Genomic DNA, 25,785 nt, shown 5'->3' on the forward strand with positions numbered 1-25,785 from the left:
CCGGCCGGAGGGCCAGGAGTTAGTAGGAGGAGAGCGGCGGCCACGGGGAAGTTTAGAAGAGCTGGCGGGACAGAGGCAGTGGGGCGGGCGGGCGCAGGCTGCCGGGCGTTCTTACCCCGTTGCTCTGGGTGGACTGCACGGACTGCTCGCTGGCCGAGGAGCACGTGCTCATGCGGTCCGTGTCCTTGCCGGGGGCCGTGTGGCGCTGTGCCTGCCGCTGGAGGGAGTCACTGTCCCCCGGAAAGGTGAAGGAGCCCGGACGGCTGGCGGGGGAGGCAGGGATGGAACTCCAGAAGGAGCCCCCCTTCTGCAGGGGGCTGCTGGGGGGAAAGGGCTCCTTGCCGATCGGAGAAGGGAACGCGGTGGCCACAGGCGAGTTCAGAGGCGAGACGGCCCCGGGCCTGGGCTTTCCTAGGGGCAGTGAGCCCAGGCTGCTCCGCGAGCGGCTGTCCTCCTGGTTGGCCCGTGCCTCCTTGGTGTCCGCATCGCGGCCGGCGCCGGCGGCACTCCCTGAGGACTTCCTGGGGCTCTCAATCACCTTCATCTTGGGGATGTGCTCGGAGTCTTGCTGGGGGCCTTCGGGCTCTCCTGGAGCTTGCCTGCCGGGCTGGCCAGGGCCGGCCTCCGGGGCAGGGCTGCTGCCGGGAAGGGGCGGTGCAGGGCCGGGAGTGGACATACCTGACATCTTGTCTGCCTCTGCCTGGCTCGAGGCTGCAGAGGAGACCAGCACGGGGGAGTGGTGTCGGACAGGCTGGGGGATCCGGGAGGGTCTGCTTCTGCTCGAGCTCGGGAGGCCGCTGCAGCTGCCGGGGCCACTGCTGGGGTTGCCGCCTCCTGCGCCTGGGGCCCCGCCGCCGCTGCTGCCCCCGCTGCTGCCCCCACCACCGCCACCCCCGCTCCCGCTGTGGTTCCTCTGATACTCGATGGGTGATGTCAAGGCTGTAAAGCAAGGGAGACACAGAGAAAAGACTGTCAGGGAACCAAGCAAAATATCCTCAGGGGCAAAGGAGAAAGGCACAGGATCTCTGGAAACGGTATTCTGGTCCTGAATGCCCCTTTCCCCAGGCAAGTGGGGGCTCACCCACAAGCCTTCTAACCACGATGACCTTTAAGCTCCCACCCATCCTGGAAGCAGCAGACTGACACCATCCATCAGTAAAGGCAAAGGTCTTAAACGCCGCTCGTCTGTCGATGAACAGCTTACATGTATGGGAGGTGCGCCTGTGTGAGTGGCTGCGGCTGAGAAGGCCGAGGAAGCACCAAGTGCGTGAGAACTATTGTGGCGCCGACTGGGACAGCCTGGGAGCAGCGAGCAGAGCTCCTGCATCCCCGCCAAGTGGAAGAGGCCAACTGCCCGTGTGGGAGAATCCCAGACGGCAGCGGCTCCCACGGAGTGGGAAAATTCAGCCCAGCTGCCACAAAGGTCTTCTTTAAACCCGAGTGGTCAGGAAAAGAACCCGGCTGGGAGCTAAGGAATCCCTTGGTTTCCCTGCAGGCTCGCAGGATGGCAGCGTTAGGGGCCACTTCTGCTTTGCAGATTTGGCACAAGAGACAAGGGATGGTAAAGAGCTCCACAAAGACCCCCGCGGGTCATGTAGCTGTCCCGTCTCCCGTTCCGGCAATTGAGTTTGTATGTGGAACGTGCCGAATAAGATATGGGGAGATATGAACACAAACTTTTGAAGCGTTAAAGCCTTTGAGAAATAAAACAATTAGGCAGAACCCCTTCCTGCCTGGGAGGCGTCAGACAGGTGGGAACAGGCATTTTGTAGCCCAGTGACATTTTACTAAGTCTGTCCTGGCCATGGCCTCTTACTGGAACAAGGGGTGAGAGGGAAGAGTGTCACGCGTCCAGAGCTCCCAGGCCATTCCTGATGGTGCTCCATCCTCTGGAATCGGTCCTTTCCGTAGACTGAGGGCATTTAGTACGGTTTCACAGTATGGAATATTCTGGATTCCAGTGTGGGAGGCAGTTCATTTTATTTTCAAGATGTCAAAGTTGACTGAGACCTCCCCACGGCTGCCTGCTATGGCTGACCATGCAACGCATCACTTTATAACAGGACCGTTAAAGCAGCCTGCACTGGCTCACTGTCATGGGAGCAAAACTTTTTCTACATTCACAGGGATGGTCCCCGAACCCCCACGAGCCCCATGGAGCCAACCACAGGTGTAAAAAACCATCAGTCTTGCTTAACTACCAGGCAGCTGGCCACGCCTTGTCCCAACCTGCCCTGCCCTCGATTTTGCACCGAATGCCTGTGTTCATGGCTCTTGAACATCATGCAGGCGTGAAGGTGGTTTTAGGGCGACAAAGAAATGACAACATCCTGTTGGACTGGGGCACAGACAGAGAACACGGACATGGAGAAAAGGACAAAGAGAAGGCATTAAATGAGTTATCTAGTTTCCGGCCGAATTCTCAGAGCTCATCAGTGATGGCCCAGTTAGATGCAGAGTCAGAGTCGGCCATCAACCAGGGAAGCAGGAGGCAGTTGTAGGTCACCCACAGAACGAGTCAGAGGAGTTATCTAAACCGTAAGGTCAGTACGGTCACCCTCCTGTGGAGAAGACACAGCCCCTAAGGTGCTTTGCAGCTTCCTGTCATCACTCATGTCGTGGAAGCTGGGAAGGAAAACTTCAGGTCTTGTTTTCTAACAGGAGGTGGGAGGTATGAATAAGCAATGCAAGCAAAAGCAAGTTTCAGAGGTGCACTGGAGAATGTTTACAATATCTGTGTCTACTTCTGTCTGCTACCTCAGTCTTTCTCAAGCACTCCCTTCCCAGGACAGGCCTCCAGGGCACATATGGTGCGAGAGGCCATGTGGACACGTGCCTGACACGTGCCCAGGGCAAGGGCCTGCTGGGAACCTTGACTCGGCCATGAAGAATTTGTGGGACTTTAACTTACTGACCTACCCCGTGCCTCAGTTTCCTCATCTGTAAAATGGGCTAACACTGGTACTTGCCACCAAGGGTCGTTGTGAAAAGGAACCGAAGTAACACACAAGTGCTTATTAGGACAGAGCCTGAAACAGTCTGGGCTAACTCTGTCTGGTCATCATGAGCAGGACACAGCAGGAGAAGAGAAACAGAAACATGTACCTCCAGCAAAACACACACCCAGTAACAGAACATACGTTACCATTTAAAAAATTGCGCTGGTTTTCTAAAATTTGGTTGATTTCATGGATCCACGTTTGCCGAACACTTGGACTGGATGAATGTAAAATGAAGGTCTCCACCACACCACCCGTCCTCGATGTCAGAGCAAATTTACACGGATCGTTTTCCACATTTTCCTCCAGGCAAAGGCAACTCACCTTAAAGAGAGTAAAGCATTATTCACAATGGCCAAAAGGTGAACGTAACACAGGTATGCGTTGATTGACCGATGGATAAAGAAAGTGTGGTCTCTGGAATGAGTGATGGGGTATTACTCAGCCTTAAAAAGGAAGCACAGGCTGACATATGCCACAACATGGATGAACCTTGAGGATGTCATGCTCTGTGAACTAAGCCAGTCCCAGGAAGACAAATGGTGCTACGATTTCTTACAGATGAAATAAGACTCTGAGTGGTCAAATTCACAGAACCAGAGAGTGGAACAGTGGGTGCCAGGGGCTGGTGGGAGGGCGAATGGGGAGTGGTTGTTTCAAGAGCACAGGATTTTGGTTTTGCAAGGGAAGGAGAGTTCGGAGGCGGACGAGTGGATGGCCGCAGAGCAGTGTGAACGTGTGTAATGCCGCCGAGCTGCACACGGACAAATGGCTGAGATGGCAAATTTATGCGTATTTTACTATAATAAAAACAAAGCACATTTATTCCCACTGGTCAGGTACAATGTAAAGTTCACCCTATGTCAAAGTTGAAACAACCAGTTTTGGGTTGAGCTGTCATTTATAGTGCCTGGAAATCATCATCTTGAAGCTTTTCAATGACTTTTCAAACTCAGGGAGGAGGGGATTAATAACGTGAATATGAACTAGAAACATGGGCCTGGGAATTACCTGATTTCAAACGCCTTTATGATGAGTCAGTTTGTGTATCCCTCCCTTCTCTGTCCCAGGAATAAAATGACACTATTTAAAAACCTTGACTATTCATAGGACACGTGTTAGGAAGTTATACGTGGTATCGCACGTGGGATGGTTTCACTGAAGCAAAAACATAGAATTTCTAAGCTGCTGGAGTGGAGCGGAGAAGTCAGGAGACTTTTGGAAAAACAGGTTAGATGTCCAGAGGATGGAGGGTGCAGAGTGACAACCTGGGGGCCTCTAGTGGCCTGGGTGGGAGGGCTGGAGGATGGAGGGAGATAGGAGAGGCCCAAAGCTTTATAGAGCCCAGCTTGAGTGCCTCCCTAGGTCCTGTTGGGCAAAAGAGCCCCCTGTAGTCCAGAGCAGGAAAACGTACGAAGGCTGCTGCAGGGGCCGACAGAAGCCTCATGGGGACGGGATGGTGCGGTGTCCCACCTGTGTGCTGAGACCTTAGGGCTCAGAAGGCCCAAGAGGGTCCCTGCCCCTGCTCCTGACAGGGAGCCTAGCAGCCCAGGTTAGGAGGTCCTAACACAGGGAAGCACGTCTCCCTTCTCAGCTCAGGGCCTGCATGGCTGCAGAGGTGGGAGGAGCAGGGATGGAGATGAGAGTGGGGAGGGGGAGGGGAGGAAGGCAGACTGCATCTCCCAGGGACTGTTTGCTGGGACCTCAAGCCCCCTTCTCTGCTTTTTTTCTATCTGGCCCTTGGTTTGTCCCATTTATAGGACACAAGCCATCTGCAATTATTTTGTCTGGTTACTTGTGTCTCTCCTTCATCAGAACTCGCTATTCGAGGGTGTGGACTGCCTGTCTGGTTGACCCCCGTGGCCCCATGCCGAGCACTGAGAGCTCAGTGTGTCTGCATTGAGTGGAGGAGAATAAGAAGACACTGGGAAAGCTTTCTGCTTTGGCCTTACAACAGTACTCCAAATCTGTGTTTCTTAACACTGTACGTGGTTCTAGGACAGCGGGTACACAGGAACTAACCAAGACAAAGTCTTCTCATCATGGTCACACAGAGATGTGTGTGAACCATGAGCCACTTCAGAATGTGGATGGTACAGGGATGTAGTGAACTTTTAAAAGTTCTGAAACGTCTTAGGAAAATTTTAAAATATTTAATAAACAAAGGATCAGGACAGGTCATCACTGAAAAGGAAACAGTTTATCAGTATAACGGCTATGTATATCAGCACAATTACACATTACCTTGATGCTATTCTTAAACAGGAATCCTGGCATCGAGAAGCCCTTTTTTTTATCAAGTGGTTCACTGAAAATGACGATCTGCTCAAAGAGGAAAACTCGCCTCTCTTTACAGCGAGGCAGAAGTCCCGAGTCTTGGTCTGTGACCAAGAATGTGTCCTGTAAGAGCAGCTTGCCCTGGGCAACAATTTTACCCTAAAAGGGGGGGCAAAGGAAAAGGACAGAACATTTCATTCTAAGTCAAAGTATCTGTTTTGTTCTGTTTTTTCTTGTTGTTGTTCCCACAGAATGTGTTTTTCTTCTATTAATTTATAGAGCTTAAAAATTTCGTTTATTGTAATGAGTTCTTAGCACCAGATGGAGCAATCATCTAGATAAAATTCTTGCCAGACTCTGTGAAGTCTCTCAGTTACGATCAAAGACAGAGTGGGTGGAAAGTGTATAGTTTGCACTGCAACAGGTTCTCGAGGCGCATCCTGGCATCCTGGCAGGACCCTTAGTAATGCACAAGGACCTGTGTTTTCAGAACACTCTCCCTCCAGGAGAGTCTATGTGTGCTTTCCTGAGAACCACGGCACCAGAACTTTACATCCTAAATCTCTAGTAAAACAGTAGGCAAGAAAAGCAAAAATGTGTCCCCTTTCCTTACTTAGTAGTTGAATTTGTGAAAATCCTGAGTATCTTTAAGATACTAATAAGGCAATATATGTAGTATCAAGAGTCTGGCAACTCATAGAAATGTCAGACTAACAATGCATACACTGAGTCTGAAGTCAAGCTCCCAGGGAGAGTGGAGGGGCAGGGGGCCCCTGCTTCCCACTACCTGCCAGGGAAGGCACCTGCCACTACAGCAGCGGAGGGCCCGCGAGACAAAGCAGGTCCTGCCTATTTCCGCCATCAGGCACTGGGTTGTGAGCAAAGGAAGGTCGTCAAATAACAAATGAAATGCACTAAAAGAAGTTGAAAGAAAAGATCAATCAGGTTCAAGAACAGTTAGAGGAGACAGAAAACCAGGTAGAAAGGATCAGCTTTCTACATGTGGCGATAAATAACGGAAGACCAAAGAAAACGAGGGAGGCCGGAGGAACAAGTGTAGAGAGCAGCCGCATTACATCAAATCCTTGCAGACGCCCCACATTCATCATGTCGTTGCAGCGCTTGGGGACTATGCACATGACTTCCACGGCTCTCTGCGGGGGAGAGAAAGCAGATGCACCAGTCAGCTCCCTCGGGACAGCTGGTGTGTCCACCCTCCACCCCACCCGAGTTGGGCTCCCTCCTTCCTCCCCCACCCCAGGGTGCAGAGGGCACATCCAGGTGGAGGACAGACCCCTCCTAGGGACAGGCTCCTCTGGGGCAAGATGCTTGGGAGACACTGGAGACAGGGGTGGGGAGGATTAAGTGAGGGGTCTGGGGAGCACAGGGTGGGCCCAGCAGGGGACGTAAGTACCTCTAATTCCGACGTGTCCAGGCTCGCTTTTTTGGAATATTTGAGGAAGTCCTGCAAGGAGCACGGAGAGAAGGACACGATAAGGGCAATAATCGGAACAACCGCCGCTAAGCTTTTTGCTCGTTTCTGATGTGCCAGGTGCCAGGCTAAGCGTCTTGGTTGTATGTTCTTGTTGCTTCTCCCAGTAACACGATGCAAAGACACTCTAAGGAGGATTTTGAGCCACAGCAGGGTAGAGTCAACCAAATCTAAGCAGGTACTGGCTCCTCTTTTACTCCACGACGGCTCTGGGCTCCATGGATACCCGGCTTCTAAGTGTGGTAACTCAAGGACTGTCCACATATTACAACACTCACTTTCGTCATGGAAAACTGTGTGGCTTTGCCTTTAATTGCTTTGACAAATTTAAACCAACCAAGGGCTTCTGAGTTCTTTCAGAGCCAACAGAAAGCAAGAGGCGGGACTGAAATTTTAATTTCACCCAGGACCCCAGGAAGATCGGAAAACCTGAAAGGCCCAGAAAGCCAAGGAAAACCATTAGCATTCAATGATCTGTGATGGTGAAAAAAGTTCACTTCAAGTGACGTTTTGATTCAGAACTTGATGTAAATGAAAAATCGAGGAAATAGTATAAGGTGTTTTATTAGACTTGAAGAAATTTACTCTGAAATATTTAAAATCAGGAATCAGAAGACCACTTTAGATTTTTTTATAGGAAAGATTCCCCTCCCCTGCCCAACCCTTCCTTCTCCTCACCCATCCAGTCCCCTCACCAAACCAACTGCCGACTCCAGAGTCTGCAGCCAAGTCTGCCCCATGCAAAGTCTCACCTTCAGGAGCAGCTGGTACTTCATGATCCTCTGCACTGGTTTGATTAACAGATCTGTGAGCTGCAGCCTGTGGCCCAGGCGCTGCTTTAAGTCCTGTGGTTTTAAAGGAGAAAAGAAAGACATGTAAGTGCTGCCTTTCAGAGGACAACTGTTTAATCCCTGCATGGTCAGAAACGCTAACTACCCAGCAGGAAAGGCCGGAAAGGCGTGGGGGGGGGGGGGTCAGGGACCTCGCTGCACAAAAACCAGTCAGGGTGCCACCAGTTTGCAGAATGGCCTCTTCCAATCTTTCAGGGCAGTTTTCAAAATAGTCTTTTTTTTTTTTTTTTATTATTTAAAGACCTTCTTTCACTTGGTTTCTTTTATTCATATAAACATATGCTTTATTTTTAGGCTGAGAGTTTAGATCATGAGTTGTTGTGAATCTGTAAAAAGCCTTAAGTTCAAAATTGCTTTAAAAAAACCCCTTATTTTAACAATGACCCCAGTCTTCTGAAGGTTAATGGATACACAATCATAGACTAAATTCATACTCATTTCTCTAATTTATAGGAAAGGATTACTTAGTTCCTAGGAAAAATGATATTTTAGCTTTGGGACATCAACCGTACACAGAAGATTCAGAAATATTTGTTTCTTTCTTGGGTCTTACCTCAAAAAAGGTATCAATGTATTCTGAGACAATGTGCTCAGACTTTGGTTTATTTTGACAATAAACTATGTACATGTGCAACCTTCTCTCCTAGGAACGAAAAAGGCAAACAGATGGGTTAAAACAATCGGAAGTTCAATTAGAACATAAGAGCGCACGCACATTTCAGCACATTCATCAAAGAAATTTTCTTAAAACAAAACTGTGGTTTAGGCCTGTGGGAGTACATTCCAGATGCATGACTAGGCCAGCATTCTGCTTTGTGGCTCCAAAGGCAGTCTTTCCTCCTCGCCCCCTCAGGTATTTCAAACCCCTCGCCTCACCCGGCAATACAGGGGCACAAGAGTACATGGTTCTTCAAGTTAAAAGGAGAATTACTGCCACCCATCCAAATGGCCCAGGGCTCTAGGATGCCTTGTTGGCTTTAGCAGGGAAGAAAAAGCTCTTTTACATCAGATACTGAGGGCAGGGAAAACGTACACAGTGAGCCCTCCCTTAATCCGGTGATCCTCAAAGCGTGGTGTGCACAACCCTTGGGGCCCCTGTGGCCTTTTGGGGGATCCAGTGGGTCAAAATTATTTTCAGACTAATATTAAGGTAACACTTGCCCCTGTCTTTGTGCTACCATCTCAATGATGTGCAAAACCAGCCCGCACCTGATAAATGGTCACCACTGCACATTTGCAGAAGGCTGCCAATTCCACTTCAGAATGTTCTGGATGCAGTCATAAAAATCCATTTAATTAAAACTCAACCACGGACTGTACATCTTTTTAACATTCTTATGACAAAACAGAGGTCCACATAACACCTCTGTGGCATACAACAGTTGTCTCAAGCAGAAGCACTTGTGACACCGAGCTGCGGGCCACCATTTTTACTTGAAAGGAGGAGGGACACAAACTATATTCACACTTGGGTCTCTGACAGTCATCTTCTTGAACATGAACAAAAGAAGCCTGTTGTTTTCAAGGCAAACCAGCAGTATCTATTGATAATGAAACTCTGAGTTTTCAAGTTAAAGATGAGAATTTTGGAAAATATGGTATCTGCCACTGTGAACTTAATACCTAAGGACTGGTCTAAAGAGATGGTTGGTGACATCAACAAATCTGACTTTCTGATACTGTGTAACAAAATGTCTCAGCATCTGGAAGCTCTAAATTGTTGAACCAGTATTTTCCAACTGACCAAGGCACAATTGCACAAGCTGGTGCATGGGTGGAAGCCTGCCCGTGGGAGGCGCTTCCAGTCAAACAGGAAGGCAGAAGTCCACCATAGAGCTTTCCAGATTCCCTGTGGCAGCTAACCTTTAAGACAGTATTACGTGGTCAAGTTCTGGTGTGGCATCTCAGAAAATTACCCATAATTATTACCTGAATAGAGTATTAAAATACTCGTTTCTTTCCAATTCTCTGCTTATATGAAGATGGATTTTTTCCATATATTTTTAACCAAAAAACCATTCCACAACAGAATGAATGCAGAAGCCGATATAAAAATCCATCTGTCTTCTATTAAGACAGACATTAAAGAGATTTGCAAAAATGCAAAAACTTGTATCGCTAGCTTTTTATAAATGCAGGAATTTTTCCTTAAAAAACCCATTAATGCTAACACACTTATTTCAGATATACATATATATTTAGCTACTACGTTAAACCTAAACCTATACTGTATGTTTAGGTACATCACTATCTTCACTAAACAACTGTTTGCCCACAGATATCCCCAAATGCTCCTGCTTCAAGTCTGCCTCTGGTCTCCCTTTGAACCACTCTGCACTGCGCTGAGCTGCACGGCCAGCTGGGGCTAGGTGACTGGGAAAGCACATAATTTGTGTGCAAGAGTGGGGTTTAATTCCAATTTGCTGACACTACACAGTTTGATTTGATTCTTAACACAAGCACTTTTGTAAATAACCGGTGAGTTCTCCTTTAATCTGAAAAACCAGTCACTGAACACGACGGTATCAGAACAGAATATAAATAAATAATGTTATTGTACTGACATGTTTAACAAAAAGGGATCCTAGTTTTTCCGGATCTTCAAGGCACTTCTCCAACTCTCCTAAAAAAAAGCTGGAACAAGAAGAGAACTATTAGAGCCATTTCCAACTTGGCCTTCTGATTTTAGTCAAAATAGTCTGTTGTGACATGAGCAATTGGGAAATGTCAAGTATATACTTAAGAAATCGAATGTGCCCAGAAAACATTTTGTTAGGGCAGGAACCAAGAGAGATGGACAGGTGAAAAAAAGGCAAAATGAGACGATCCTTTGACCAGCAACCTTTCCTTCTCTTAGGCAATCAACATTTTTTGTCTCACTTTTCTTAAGGACACAAGCAATAACATGTCACGGCTGAATACAGAGAAAAAAAGTTTCAACACAATTGGTCATTTTTATTTCTGAATACTTGAGTTTCATATATTTTTATAGTAACTTTTAGGAGGCTCAAATTGAATAATTGATATAAAATACTGAATATGTTACCTGTACCAGTTTTATAACATTTTCCCAAATATCACCCAAAGCAACCTCTAGGTTATGTATAGCAGCTCCCATTAGAGACAGAAATCAGGTATGACCGCAGCAACACAAGGGCTGCGGACAAGCACTCTAGCTCTTCCTGGCTGCAGTCTCGAAGACGCAGGCCCCCCTTAGTTAGTACTTACCCACGTTGACATTTATGTCTGGTATTTTATTAACCCACAAACCAACATATCTATGAAGGCCATGTTGAATTTTCTAGCACTTGGGGTTTAATTACAGCTGTGCACACACTGTGCGGGCCCTATCTTTAGGGGCAACTTCTCTGTCTGGTCATCTCAGGAGCACTGTGCTGTTCCCTCTTTCCCATCACGGCTTCACAGCCAGACTTGGGGGTGGCAGACTACAGAGGAGCACCAAATATCCCCTTTCTAAAATCAGGTTCACTGTAGGTTCTTGAAGTCTATCGTCAACAGAGCGATCAGTTATACTGTGACTGCAAGTGGCCATTCACTTACCTGTGAGTCGAATGAATTAGATGTTAGGGGAATACGAAAATGATGACCCTGAATATAAAGGGTCATGTAAAGAATGTAAAACCCTTGTTGTATCTGGGTTCAAGGGTTTTACATTCTTTAAGGACAGATGAATTTAGAAATAATAAAACACTACTATAAACACACTCTGATAACTCCTCATATCGGCACAGTATTTTAGTTTCAAAAGCACATTTATGTATGCTATGTGCAAGGAGTACAGAGCACGTCTGCTTGGAGTGATGAGGTCTAACGGAGAGTGATAATTTGACCTGGGTTTTGAAGGGGGATGGGAGCACTCTCCAGGCCAAGGGGACAGCAATGCACAGAAAGACAGTAAGCAGGTGGCCTGTGCAGGTCATGGAACAGATCAGGGCTGCAGGAATACTCCACAACAGTATCAGTGGCTGGCATTAAGCAATCCGCAGATGACTATAGTCTTTTAAATTCACAGTAAGGTGACCCGAAGGGGCCTATGGGCTGTAGCACCAGCCTCCATGTGAATCTCCTCCTTATTAGGATGGGGTGACAAGGTGCTGGGGTCCAGTGTTTTGGGCGCAGTCATGTCTGCTTTTTCCATTACAATTGTTAGAAAAAATAGTATCTTTAAAACTCTCTAACAGTAATTTGTATTTATTCAAGAGGTGGCTGCAGTTCGAATTAGAAACATTTACTGATGCTTACTCTACACAGATGGTGTTCTAAGTGCTTTGCATGTATTAACCAGGTCTCTCTTCAAGAAAAACCCCATGAGGGGTGGATAAGACTCTGACCCACATTGTGTAGGTGGAGAACGGAGGCCTGGAGAAGGGAAGCAAGTGGCTCAAAGCCAGGACTGGGCTCTGAACCCAGGTGGTCAGGCTTGGTGCTGGTGCTTCCAGCCATCCCCATGGGCGCTCCCCGGATGCACCTGCAAGCAGAACAGACGCTTCCCCCTGCCATGGCACGCGAGACAAAACTCCTTGGCGCATCAGTATTTCTTTTTTTCTTTTTTAAAGATTTACTTATTCATTTTAGAGAGTGTGCACCAGCAGGGGGAGGGGCAGAAGGAGAGAGAATTTCAAGCAGACTGCACTGAGCATGAAGCCTGATGCTGGGCTCAAGCCCAGGACCCTGAGATCATGACCTGAGCTGAAATCCAGAGTTAGATGCTTAACTGCCTGAGCCACCCAGGTGCCCTTATCAGTACTTCCTCTGTACCAGCTGCCTCTGGGAGGCCACACAGGTAATAAAAGGACACGAACCACTGCACATCCTTTCCCATTTGCCTGCCACAAGGCAGTTTAGCAAGTGGTGATGCTCTGTACACCATCACACATGGCAAGTGTCTTACGTACTCTCTGTGCCAGTCATAAATCTGATGGATGTTGCCAAATACAATCTTGTCCTTTCCTTTCATGTCATCAGGAACGCCATCTTCTTTCATAAGAGCCATGTAGCCCTAGAATTGAATATTTAAAAATAACTCTGCTTCACTGAACATATCTTGATCAAGTATGACTTATGGACTAACAGTCATAAAGAAAAAAAGAGACATACACAACTGTCTCAAAACCCAGTATTTTTTTAAAAACAAACAAAAGCTATGCAGGAAAGAGTCCTGCCTGGCACTTGAAATGTCCCACCATACACACTGCCATGATTTTCTCTCCTTGGACTGTGTGGCACTCGTAGATCCAAAGTCTTCTAAGGAACTGAAGACATTTAAATGTAAACGGTTTCATAAAACAAATCATCTTATCAGCTTGTAAACATTAAATATTTGGCCAGAAATATATTTTCTCTGTTCTTAGCATAATATAAACAGATTTCCTTTTCTTTTTGGATTATTTACATAATTTGTTAAATAAGAATTTAACAGTATTCTTTCCAAAAGTGGATTTTTAAATAACACTTGATTAAGTATGTTGCTAAAATGTCATTTCAGCTTCTCGAGTGGGATTCAGCCTAGATACACTTATCTCTTAAGTAATTCCAGTGACTTATCTTGCAGACACAACAAGCATGCTAAATCTTTTGCTGCACACTTAACTGTGAATGCTGTTACTTTTAATGGAACGAGCATCCCCAAAGTACTGTCTTAAATAAATTTATGAAGCCAAAGAAGTGGTAAAACTGTATACCATAAAAACTGCTTTTTGATGAGCTGAGTTTATAAATAAGATTATGCCCTGGACCTGAATGACCAGGTTAAGTGAGGCTTTTCACAGAGCATCACTTGATGCCTTGATGCTGCGTGAAAGACCATTTTGTCACAGCTACACCATGCATAGCAACTTCTGGGCCATGAATATGGTGATGTATTTGTTCTGGGGAAAGTATAAGCAGCTGGCCTACTGTAGCCACAGGCCAGCTCTGAACCCAGGTGGATTCAGGATGGAACTGATGCCACAGCTGGTCACACTGGACTTCTTCAACCAACGACATTCTCAATTCTGCGATGATATCCATGTTTGTAAATAATCAAAAGCAAGATTCCCATGTCATAAATACAGTGGTTGGATATAATTTTAAAACTTAATTGTAAACAAAAGTAATTATGTCAAAGATACACTATGTGAAAAAGAAGCATTTAAAAGTGAATACAGATGAAGGGGATTGGCTAAATTTCATTTTCCTGAAACTTGGGTTTTCTTTTGGGGGAAAGGATGTCAAAATGTTTTTAAAGCTTTTGAGAAGGTATCAGTGTTAAACTGTCAAACATGATACTCCCTTGACAGCTCTTAGGGCTGATGCAGGTTATTAAATCTCTGCAAACATACCTCAACCACACAGCCGAGGTCCCGCACATAGTCACGCTCTGTCTCCACTAGTTCTTGCAAAACATAGCTGGAAAGAGAGAAAAACAAGTGTTTACAATCCAAACCCTTCTCATTTCCTCAAGGAGTTCTTCAGCACTTTGCTTTTGTCAGGTGAGACTCCCACTGGGACTGTCCTGTAATTTATCAAACTTGCACAACTGGGTCTCCAATTCCTGGGTGTCCCAAATCACTTACAGGTTCATGTACGTAACCCCCAAGAGCTGGGGACTCTGATCACATATATGGACAATCAAGAGAGACTTAGACATAATTTTTCTACATAAAGGCATGACATTAAAGGAAGCAAGTTTGTTTTGTTCTGTTTTTAAATGATTACATCATTTTAAGCTTCACTGGACTTACGAGAAAAAACTTTAACTCAGATGTTTAACGCTTTGGGTCTGACCACTGAGCCAAAAGTGTGAGCCTGAAAGCTCACAACTGTTTGCAAGGCCTCTGATAAGATAAGACAATTAGTTGATCAAAAGAGCATAATACCTCAGCTGGCCTGGAAACCCGCTGTTGGTCTGCTCATCATTCACTCAGCCCCCACAGGCTGGGCCTCTCCCGAGAGCGGCCATCATTCTCGGATCCAGAGTGCTCCACAGAGTGCTCAGGAAAACCGAGTCTCTGCCCTCACACAAGAATTTCCTCTTCTCTGAAAGCAAGGTTAAAACCTTTTGTAGTATTTCTCAGGATTCTCCTTTTCACCATAAGCAGCTTTACTGGAACTGAGAAACACTATCACTAAGGTTATGCTAAAAAAATATTCAAGGTTCAGGACTCGATCTGATTTTATGTTGCCTTCTTTCCTTCACAAGTCGTATGTAATAAAAAGCACAGGAGTTTCTCACTAGAAGTGACAGAAGAAATTCTTGTATCATTCTTATTTATAAATAAAGTATAATATACAAATACCAAAAACTGCAGCTACGGGGTGGGGGAGGCGCCTGGCTGGCTCAGTCAGTAGAACAGGCCCTCTTGATCTTGGAGTTGTGAGTTCGAGCCCCATGTTTGGTGTAGAGCTTACTCAAACACATAACATAACATACACATAATATAACATAAATAAAATAAAATAATAAAATAAAATAAATGATTTCCAAATTCTAAAAAAAGAAAACCCTGCAGTTATGACTTCCTGCACCCTTATGAGGCTCTGAGAGAGTCTCAAAGACCTATACAACTACTCCAGGAGCGACCCTGGAGCTCCCGTCGCGCTGTTCCAGAGACGGATCCCTGCTACATGTGTGAAGGTGACAGAGACAGGAGGAAATCTGACCAACGCGGACATGGAAACGTGTCTTACTGCCGTCTCTTTAGGGAGCTGGATTTTCTTTCTTCCATCTCATCAATGGGTGAGGAGGAGGACAGGAGGGAGTTGTCTGAAGGGTTGAAGGAGGGGCTGCTGCTGTCTCCCTGGTCAACAAGGAGCGAGCTGGGACGATCCTCCAGTGCCTGAAAGAAGACCAGACCACCAGTCACATTTCCTGCCTATGGTCCAGGAGGCTGGAGTTAGAATTAGGAAACCTTGTAAGTCAGAAAAGACAGAAGGCCTGATGCTAAAATCAGAAGATCTATGTTTGTGATATTACATGGTATTTCATAACAAATCCCCCCGACTATTAACACAAATACTGAGCAAGAGAAGCTGGACAAATGAGGTAAAGCAAAAAGGACAGTGAATTTATATGCATTAATAAATTCTTTTGTTTTCACCAGATAATTAGAAATAGCCCAACTTGTTTCCATCACAGCACTGCCCCCATTCCTGGATGTAGCAGGCATTCCACACGTAGCCATTTTTCCGCAGCTATGAGACAGCAGGACCATTTCAGAAGTGCGCAGAACCTCCTCCATCAGGCCAGTCAAGCACATCACCCGTGTCCCCAGCTGGTGGGCTACGCAGCAGTGTGGGCCATCTCTATTTTAGTTTAGACAGCGTGGGGGCTCTTCTTGATTATCTGTGAAGCCTTGACTCTGCCTTCAGTGCACACACATTGCCCAGCTGAATGGAGATCTATTTCTGGACACTAACCACATCCTTCCTCTCTTCCGTGGGAAGCAGTTGTCACCTGCCTCAATGAGGTATCCCAAACCCCCTCTCCTGCTGGAGTTTAGTTTCCACGAGTGACTGTCATTAACGCTGTAGTCTGTGTAGAACCTTGAATGAAGCTTTGCAGGTGTTCACATCTAAGATGAATCTCGACTTCTGTCCCTGGACTAATGTGACAATGATAAGCGACTGCTTACTTTCTAGTTGGTACACATTAACTATGCTTTTTTTTTTTTATATTTATTTTAACTATGCTTTTTAACTGAATTCCCAAAGCTCCAACAGGTGTGGGTTATAATATTTTCAAAAAAAAAATTTTTTTTTTAAAGATTTTATTTATTTGACAGAGAGAGATCACAAATAGGCAGAGAGAGTGACAGGGAAGCAGGCTCCCTGCCGAGCAGAGAGCCCGATGCGGGACTCGATCCCAGGACCCTGAGATCATGACCTGAGCCGAAGGCAGCGGCTTAAACCACTGAGCCACCCAGGCACTCCGATATTTTCAAAATTTCTAAAGCACCCAGCTGGATATACAGGATGATCAAGAAGTATTTATCTAGATGGGAGCTGGGAAAATGTGATTAACTTACCCTCCAACAAAAACTGCAGGAACACTTCATATTCTGCATCAAATCAAAACTCCTAATGCTTGTCCCATTTTTTTCCCCTTAAGAGGAACAGACCAATGCTGATCTCGTCACTGAGCCCAGCCGTGAGGACACAAAGTCTGTGCATGTAGTTTTGTTCACTAAACCCATGGAGCTGTGGAAACACACTGACTGCTGCACTTATTTGTGACAAATAGGGAACAGCGTTCAATGAGAAAGTAGCACTCTGTTTTTGAAATAATTAGCTATTGGCCTTTACTGGAAGCAAGCACTTTGCAGGAAGCCGCGAGCTTGCTCTGTGCTCATCGATCACGGAACTCCTCGAGGGGAGGCTGGAGTCTGGAGGTGGAGGGAAGGACTCTATGCACCGTCTCTGGTCTAGATTTGCGAGGAAATAGCTGAAGCTCGTTAGATTCTGTTCTTTTCATTTCAATGGTGATAAAAAAGAAAGAAGATAGAGAAGATGTCTCCTGATGTCCCTTCACACAGAGCAATGAGCAAGGAGGCCAAGCAGTAGACATGGTTGGTGTCAGTGAAGCCCTGGTGTTCGGCTGGCAGGATGGCTATCTGGACGGCCAAGGGTGGAGACGGGAGGCGTGGACCCCACTGGACAGCCAGTGAGGGTGAGGAAAGGCTTCCACCGGATAAGCCTTTCGGAACCAGAATTCCTGGGACTTCACAGATTCAGGTGAATTTCTTGTGAAGTCCTCTGGGTTTGGTGGTGTTCTATGGGCAGGTTTTTGTCAACTTTATTCCTTGGATGAGGACAGGTCTGCATAGATAATGCATCTCTTCTAAGGTTAGTTTTGGTAAACTAACTCATTTGGTAAACTGCTCATTTCATCCAGGTTCTCCAATTTATTTTCAAAAACCTCAACAAAAAGTGTTATAATGATTTTAATTTCCTTAGTTGGCTCCTCCCTTATAATTCTTGTTTTGTGAATTTGTGCTTCCCCTTCTATTTTCTTGAGGTTACCTGATGTTTATTAGTTCTTCAAATAACAAATACTGGTTTTATTTATTCCACTTTTCTATTTCTCAACTCATTATTTCTGTTGTTTTTCTAGTATCTTGAGATAGATGTTCATTCATTTTTTTACTCTTTCTCATGTCTCCCTTTATATTTAGATCAACGAAGAAGAGGAAACCCCAAAGTCAAGCGCAAATGGTCAGTGGCTGTGGGCTGCCAGTGCTCAGGAAAGACGCACCATGTTTCCTACACTGCCTGGACCCGGGATGTGGAGGTCAGGGAGAGGAGTGAAATAGTTTCCAGGGTGGTTTTATTTTTCGGATCGACTGCAGAATTTAGGGTTAGGAGGTTCAAGTCCCCGAATACCATACTGTGTAACAGTTGAACAACTTCTTCCCAGGCCAGTAAGTTAGTATGTAGCTTCTGAAGGACAACCAACTCAGCCTGAGAGGTCACCCACAAGAAAACGAATGCGGATGACCAGGGATCTACAGCACATGGGAAACGTGCTGCAGTACGTGACCCCAGTTCACATGCAGAGAACAGGTGAAAGGGTATTAAAACGATTCAGAGTTTTCACTGACAAAAAGCAGTTCTCCTCTGACATCAGAGGATTAGTGACAGGAAATCAACACAGAGCAACGTTTCCCTTGAGCCAGAAAAAGAGGGCAGAATCTAGATTATATTCCATGGATAGTGAGAATGGGATAAGTCCATCATGAACAGCATAAACACGGTCCTCCAATGCAAAAGGCAAGCACTTGTGACTACCCACATGGATGGAACCTGGCCAGGAGCTGAGCAAACAGTCCTTATGCTGAGTTTACAGCTGAAGGACACAGGCTCGGAGAGCCCAAGTGTAAGTAGCAGTGTTTGAACACGAGTGTACGCGCTTTCCGTGATGGCAAGAGCTTTGTTCCTGTTAACTGAAGGAGAAAACTGAGTAGAAAGAATTGAGTTTCAACTGGTAAAGTTTAATGCCTTGGAAATGACAGGAAGGAATGAAGCAGTAAGAGCTGAAAGAAACCACATCCTAGAACTCCTCTCCATTTCAAGACCATGTGAATTAATGAGAAATGAATCGCAGCCCACTTCAAATGGAATGCAGTTCTGACACAGAATGATGACAAGAAGGCTGACAAAGGCCACCTCATAACCTTGCTTGGGAAAACTATCCAATTATTAGAATGATTTTAGTGATCACATAATTGAGGACTATAAATGACTGTTTTTAAAATGTTTAAAGATGCTTGGAAGCTCACAGGGTACAATTTAAGTACCCTTTGTTTAGACCATCAATCAAGCTGTCCCAAAGAGACCGCTGGGATGCGGTTTAGCTCAGGTCAAAGTGAAACGATCCCAAACTCTTGACCAGTAGAGTTAAGTTCTTGGGGTTTTCTACCAAGTACTAGCAACTTCTTAACTTCCAAGCCCATCATGTCGCTTTCAGAACATGACTACCTGGGAAGAAATTCCAGTTATGGCACAGTGAAACAGTCTGAATTTTCCCTGATACAATTCCCACTTGACTGAATCAACCACAGTTTCATAGCAAATATGGTAAGTTCCAGTCTGTTTCATGTGTCCAGGGTCAGTGGTATTCAAAGACAGACAGGCTGACAGTTTCTCTTGCTATCTCTGATGGTTAGAATGATCAGATGATTAAAAAAAAATCAGATGACTGATCAGAACCTATGATAGAAGAAATGGGGATGATATAACATTACCTAGTTAGTACCTACTGGAAGGAAGATAAATTTCCTTGACAAAGTATATTCTTCGATCTGGCAATTCCAGTGCTAGAAATTTACCCTACAGATCTAACCACACACACTTAACCAACATGGAGGTTTACAATAGTGTAAAACTGAACACAACTTTACACACACACGTATATATTATTATTATGAATTTGTTTAAATAAATTATATAGTATAATCAGGTCTCTGCCCCTTACTGGCTGGTTAAGTTTTTAAACTCTGTCATCTATAAGATAAAATTACAGTAACGTGTACTTACCTCATTGGGCTCCTACTAAGTTAACACAGGCACAAAATAGTGCCCGCTATAGAAGAATCCTTCAGTAGATTATCACTGCACCCACCCAATGGACTACCGTACAGATATTACAAGGAACGAGGTAAACCTTATGTACTGATGTCAGAAACTCCTCAAGATTTATTAAGTCTTAGAATATTAAAAACAGAATGAATCCTTTTTGAAAAATAGAGCATGGACAAGCACCCTCCCTCTCCCCATAAATGTTTGCACCCTGCAAAGAAAATGTCTCGAGGGAAACATACTGATCACAGTGGTTACCTCTGGAAGATGGACTGCTGGGAGAGGCTGAGGGCTTTTATTTTCAGAGGGGTGACTTCAAAGATGTTAAGTAATACATTGTAAATCCAAATGAAAGATCTCAGAGACAGTGAAAGGAACTATCAACCCAGGCAACTATGTGCGCCTGCCATTGACCATGGGCATACCTGCGGACCTGAGTGGAATTGACCACACCTGCTAAAATGCTGTCCGCTCTGCAGTCAATGTAGGTGCAAGAACGGATTCATCCTGGCTCCCGGAAGGTGCCTCTAACCCCTGGGATGTCCTGCCTGATGGGCCTGTCTATTACCTAGGGGCCTTGGGCCACAACAGACAGTCCATGTCAACAGTGCCACTTTTGGTGGGCGCTCTGAGCCACGTGGTATCTGGATTTCTGGAGGGGTAACAGACAAAGGGGAGCCATGCCAGCAGTCAATCTTGCGTATGTAACTGAGCTCAAATAAAAATGCTGAACACCAAGGCTCAGTTAGTGTCCCCTGCTGGGCAGACTCTACATATGTGATGTAAAACGAAGTCACACATCGTTGTCAGGAGAAGTCTGTGCTTTCCACAACTGGATGCTTGACCCTGGAGCCTTCCTGCACCCTGCTCCATGCACCTCTTCCCTGGCTGATTTTAATCTGTCCTTTCACAATAGAAACCACAACTCAGGCTATCACACCTCTTCTGAGTTCTATGAGTCCTTCGCGCAAATTCTTGAACCTGAGGGTGATGCTGGGTCTCCCACCCCCGGTAACCCATGCAGGCACACTATGCAGATCGGAGCATGACGCGAACGGGGGCACATCCATCTGTAAGCAGCCTCTACGGCAACTTCCAAACCTCAGACAGTCTCTGGGAAGCCTTACCATCTTGCTTTTCACGAGTTCTTCGATTGCACTCACGAGCTCGGCTGCACTCGGAGTTTCAGAGCTGGTGGGGCGGACTAATAACCGAGAAGAGGCCTACGGAAGAAGTGAAGAGAAAGACAAGGGGGGGGGATGCCTCATGTTAGTAGCTGGACGGACAGCAAATTCTCCTGCAAGCTCAATCTCTTTTTCAAAGTAATTTCAGACAAAAAGACCACAAGTTTGTCTTTGTTTGCATTTATTTAAAGTCATCCTTTTAAATTTACAATATTCTGACACAAAATACTAAATAAAACCTGTCTGGGATACATGTGGAAAGCAGACAAAGTCTGTTTTTCATCCTCGGTCATGTAACATCAGAATGCTTTTCAAAGAGGTGACTGGGTGTGGGAGGTTGCTAACTGGAATTTCTGTAACTGCCAGCTAGGCGAGTGGCTAAGCAGGGAAAAATACAGAATCTGATCAATGTAAGAATGAAAGGCTGGGGGTCTAATGAGTGATCCTTAAATAATCAGGAAACCAAACAGGATAGTAAAAATGGCTCTCCTGTGTTTATGGGGTCAACAGAAAGAAACAAGAAAGAAAAGGAAAGGAACCGGGGGTGCACTGACCAGACAGGGAAGAGGGGGGACAAGCTCACCATTTTCTGTGCCATCCATTTCCCCAATGATTAGTGCAGAGTACAGAAGATCTGTGGCCTCACAAGCTATGAGATGCCATTTACGGCTAGAATCAAGGTGTACAGGGGTTGACAGGTAAGGAATTTGAGGGAGGGGCTGCTGAGTTCAAGTTTCAGTAATTAGCAAACACAGTGTGTTTGCAGATTACTTGTGCCATCGATTAACTGGAAACTAGAAGAGGGGCATAATATGAACTTTGCTTCATATTAAGGACAGCAGAGATGCATGCGACACACGGCTAGCTGTCCTAACGATGCATTTCTCACAGGAGACAGATACGGATTTATACATTCACAACGAGGCTTTTACATGTGTGGATCCAAATACGTGATTTGCAAAACAAATGTTGGTTTGGTCTAATGAAATCTGGAGTATGGGGTGAAGAAAACAAGAAAAAAATTCAAATGGAGAGGTAAGGAAACTGAGCCAAAACAGACACAGAACACAAATCAACGTAATGCTGCAGTGAAAGTTTACAAAAAGAGAAAACAGAACAAAACAAAATATTAGTCACAAGATAATAAACTCTCTGGGAATATCACTACAGATTTTTATAAATGAAGAACTGCTACTGATAATACCCAAAGAGGTAACACGATAAGCAATAAATGATTTCAACGCACTGAAGTATACAGTGTAATACAGTCCTGAAATGGAGAAAAACACTCTTCTGGGGGAATAAGTCAACCAGGCCCTACATCTCACTTCAGCTAACCATCCAGATTTATGAAAATTTCAGTTTCCCGCTTTCAAGGAAGGTACAGCTTGGGATGCCACAAAACAGTTTAGGAATTGGCTGAGAAATGACACATTCCCCTTTCCTGGCAAGTCTGCTCTGTGCAGGGGGTGAGGCCCTCTGTCACCTCACCTCAGCTCCCAGAGCAGCTGGCCTGCGCCTCACATGTCCCCAAACTCCAGTCTCCAACCCAAGCCACGTCCTGCAGCCAAGCCCCGGGATGCTCTGACTGTGCACCCAGTGCCAGCACGGGGGAGGAGGCAGGTTCCCAGGAGCTGGGGGTGGCCACCCACGTTAAGACCAAGGCATGGTTTGCCTCAGCCTCGCAGCTGGCTATCACTGGGCCGGGGCAGAGTCATAAAACACGGGTAATCCAGCAAGTGACCGTGTTAGCACTGAGGAGGGAGTTGGGAAGGAAAAAGAGGAAGAATGGGCAAAAATGATGAAAACACTGTTTTATTCAGAAAGCTTAGTTACTGCCCCCCCCCAACCCAAGGCACCCCTCTAGTGATGACTTCATAGCATGGTTTTCAACACCTGGGCCAGAATGCAAAAGAATGTGCAAGCCAGTTACCAGGTTTCTTTTGGACAGTTTAGCACTCTGCAACGGGGATGTGCAGAAAAGTTTTAGATCAGGTAAGAACTAAACAAACAAAAATCCAAGCCTGGTTTGAAGCCTCCACATGCACCCAAAGAGGAGACTTACGGTTTTGAACTGATCCCTACACCTGGACACCTATCCCCACATACCAGCTGATCCAAAACGCTAACATCAGGCATGCTGGACAGAGGGTCTAGACAGCAGTACTATCCCATCCAAAAACAACGCCCGTGTGCAAAAACACCCTCAAGGGAGAGCAGAATGGCCTAACGTTCACGTAGGGATGCAATCACCAAGACTGCGAATGACTTCTCGGACTTCTCTCTCAGGGACCCCGGGTGGCGCAGTACATGGAAAATACAGTTACTTTCAAAGTAACAGGTACTAAAGCATTATTAAAAATGCTTTCAAGTACCTGTGTGAGAAACTACATATGTCGGCCTACTGCCTGGTCTAAATCGACTTTGCTCTTCATACTTTTGGGGAGAAAATGGGTATAGCACGTTTTCCAGGTGCTTGTTCACAGCCAGAGCTGCCAGCTGCAGCAACGAGGCTTGGGTGCAGTGACATGGGCCCCTCACCTTGTCGTCCTGCGAATCCGGCTGGAGTAGGCTATGCTGCTGGATGGCCATGGGCGGTGGGAGAGGCACGGCATCGGCCCCCTCCTCCCCTTCTTCTTCTCCGCAGCTCTGCATGCCGGACGATGAAGACTTTGAGAGCGTGCCACTGCTCAGGCCCTCATTCCGGCCTCTCTGAAATCAAACCAACGTTTGCTCATTATATTCTAGGCCCAACTGTAAAGGTCAGCTCACAGAAATGAACCCTAAAGGCGTTAACTGGGAAAGTATAGCCGGGACAGGAACGGAGATGCCAAATCAAATGCAAACTCTTTCCACCCTGATACAGCTACCTCGCCTGCCGACTTGGACAATGGAAGGGCCACCGCATGCGTCTTCTGACGGGGCCTGCCAACATTACCCATTAGGCTTTGAACACCTCTCATCTTCAACCCCCAAGCCCCCACCCCAGATCAGTTTAAAACTCTGAACCATTAGTAACTTTCATGTCAATTCAGTTTCTTTGGTCTACTTTCATTTTTGGTAACTTGCTAGAATAAAATTCACTGAAATTAAAATGGCATAAGGAATAATATAACTAAATGCATTGGGAGAATCTGAATTTAGTCTCACCTCAATTTTCCTCTGCTTTCATTTTAGAAAAATTCTCTGTTTTATTTCTACTAAGAGGACACAGATGTAGAAAACAGACAGATGAGAACATAATAAACCATATACTCTAGTGAAAACCCAGGACAAAATAGGCCCAGGAAAAAAGCAGCAGAAAACGCATGTCTCCAAAAATAATTAAAGGACACATATCTTTGCACTCTGTTTTTTTCTTTTTGAGGGAGCTGGGCAGGCGGGGCTGGGGGTGATCTCAGTTTAAAACTCTAAGGGTCCCTCACTGACACCGCCAGCCACACAGAACCAGCCTGGGGATCATGAAGGGATTCTGTTCCCTCAGTATGTTCAAAGCTCCCCACCCCAAACAAAAAGGAAATTTAAAAAATTCCTGGCTGACCGACAGACATTCATCTGTAATGACATGGAAATAACCCAGTGTTTACTGGTTAGTGAACTAAGTTCACTGGGTGTTTTCTAGTGAGGACAGATGTTAAGTATGACTGTGGGGGAGGAGGGAGGCACACACACTCCCCCTGGCCCTCCATGTCTGAAGTGGGTGCTTCCCCACACAGTGCTGCCCCTGGGGTTTGGGGGCTGCTTAGACCTTCTGCAGCACCCAAGGGTGCCTCCTAGCTTGTCTGTGGTGCGCGGACAGGACGACCATGGCAGCAGTGTCCCCCTCCTCCTGGAGCAGGCCTGGGGGTGCCCATACCTGGGCGGGGTGGGGGAGAGGCTCACTGTCCTCTGAGCTCTTTCTCGGAAGCCACCACCAGTCCCAGGGGCCCAGGGAGACGCAACCCTTCCTACGACTTCAGGAGCAACCCCGGTGGGTGGCCCTGCCCGGTGAGCGGGCTCAAGGCCGGCAGGGCTCTGACCTCTTCCACGGTCTCGTCCTGCGGGGTGGCCGCGCTATCGTCCGAGTCCTTCTGCGAGCCGGCGTCGGCGCTCTTGCGGACCTCCCTGCTCTTCTTGTGCTTGTGCGCCAGCTTCTTCACGTGCCCGTCGGCCTTGCCGCTGCTCAGCCGCCGCACGGGGCTCGTCAGCCACTTGCGCAGCGTGTTTCCCGGCCGCTTGGGGCCTGGGGAGCTCTGGGCCCCCATCATGTGGGGCTGGAGAGAAGCCACGGACGCCGGTGGGCTGGCATCGTTACTGGAGACGGACAGCGAGTCTGAAGGACAAGAGAGACATGGCACGTTTGACAGAACCGCCTGCAAAGAAATCCTCCCGCCGTCCCGAGGGCGCCATCTTGCCGACCCGCCGACGCAGCGGAGCCCGGCGCGGGGAGCCCCGCACGTGGAGCGCAGGCGCGAGGAGCGCACGCGGGCGCCTCCGCTGTGTCCGCCCACTTCCCCGCTCACACGCACACAGCTTTCAAAGTGTCCCAAACCTGAGTCGCTCCCGGTGACGCTCTTCTCAAGATGGGCCATTCCCTCCCCACACCCCAAGTTACCAATGCTGAAGACCAGTGTCACTGTCACAGACTGAAAATGTCATCACTTAAGACATCGCAGGGGTCAGAAGAATTTTAAAATTATTTTCATCCACTTCCTTGATAAACAAAAGCTACGAAAGAGGACTTTAAAGGAAATTAAAAACAAATTGTGACAGATGAATGTATAGTTTGACTGAACACAAGAACAACTCCGTAAGTCAACGTGTGTGCGCATGCACCCAAATCAGTATGGATTTGACCTGGTTAGACTTTGGGACAAATGACGCCCATCTGGAAAGCTGCGTCACAGCAAAGTCAGCGGCTGTGGAAG

At 46.5% G+C, this 25,785-nt stretch overlaps 1 protein-coding gene across 3 annotated transcripts in view; it reads right to left on the reverse strand.

Annotated features, from left to right (window-relative positions):
* TRIO (trio Rho guanine nucleotide exchange factor) overlaps nucleotides 1-25,785 on the reverse strand; it is a 225,404-nt gene that overhangs the window by 16,084 nt on the left and 183,535 nt on the right. For 2 of the 3 annotated variants that reach the window (XM_046000363.1, XM_046000364.1), the window contains 14 exons: nucleotides 24,898-25,190; nucleotides 23,420-23,590; nucleotides 20,822-20,917; nucleotides 15,309-15,457; nucleotides 13,961-14,027; nucleotides 12,536-12,639; nucleotides 10,184-10,253; nucleotides 8,173-8,262; nucleotides 7,521-7,613; nucleotides 6,691-6,741; nucleotides 6,353-6,430; nucleotides 5,244-5,435; nucleotides 3,146-3,323; nucleotides 116-939 (listed from right to left, as the gene is read on the reverse strand). In XM_046000363.1, coding sequence (XP_045856319.1) covers nucleotides 116-939; nucleotides 3,146-3,323; nucleotides 5,244-5,435; nucleotides 6,353-6,430; nucleotides 6,691-6,741; nucleotides 7,521-7,613; nucleotides 8,173-8,262; nucleotides 10,184-10,253; nucleotides 12,536-12,639; nucleotides 13,961-14,027; nucleotides 15,309-15,457; nucleotides 20,822-20,917; nucleotides 23,420-23,590; nucleotides 24,898-25,190 — 2,456 coding nt within the window. The remainder of the gene's footprint in view (nucleotides 1-115; nucleotides 940-3,145; nucleotides 3,324-5,243; nucleotides 5,436-6,352; nucleotides 6,431-6,690; nucleotides 6,742-7,520; nucleotides 7,614-8,172; nucleotides 8,263-10,183; nucleotides 10,254-12,535; nucleotides 12,640-13,960; nucleotides 14,028-15,308; nucleotides 15,458-20,821; nucleotides 20,918-23,419; nucleotides 23,591-24,897; nucleotides 25,191-25,785) is intronic. The other variant, XM_046000365.1, reaches the window with a different exon arrangement.

The sequence above is a fragment of the Meles meles genome, chromosome 3 (genome assembly GCF_922984935.1).
Source record: "Meles meles chromosome 3, mMelMel3.1 paternal haplotype, whole genome shotgun sequence".
Classification (NCBI taxonomy): Eukaryota; Metazoa; Chordata; class Mammalia; order Carnivora; family Mustelidae; genus Meles; species Meles meles.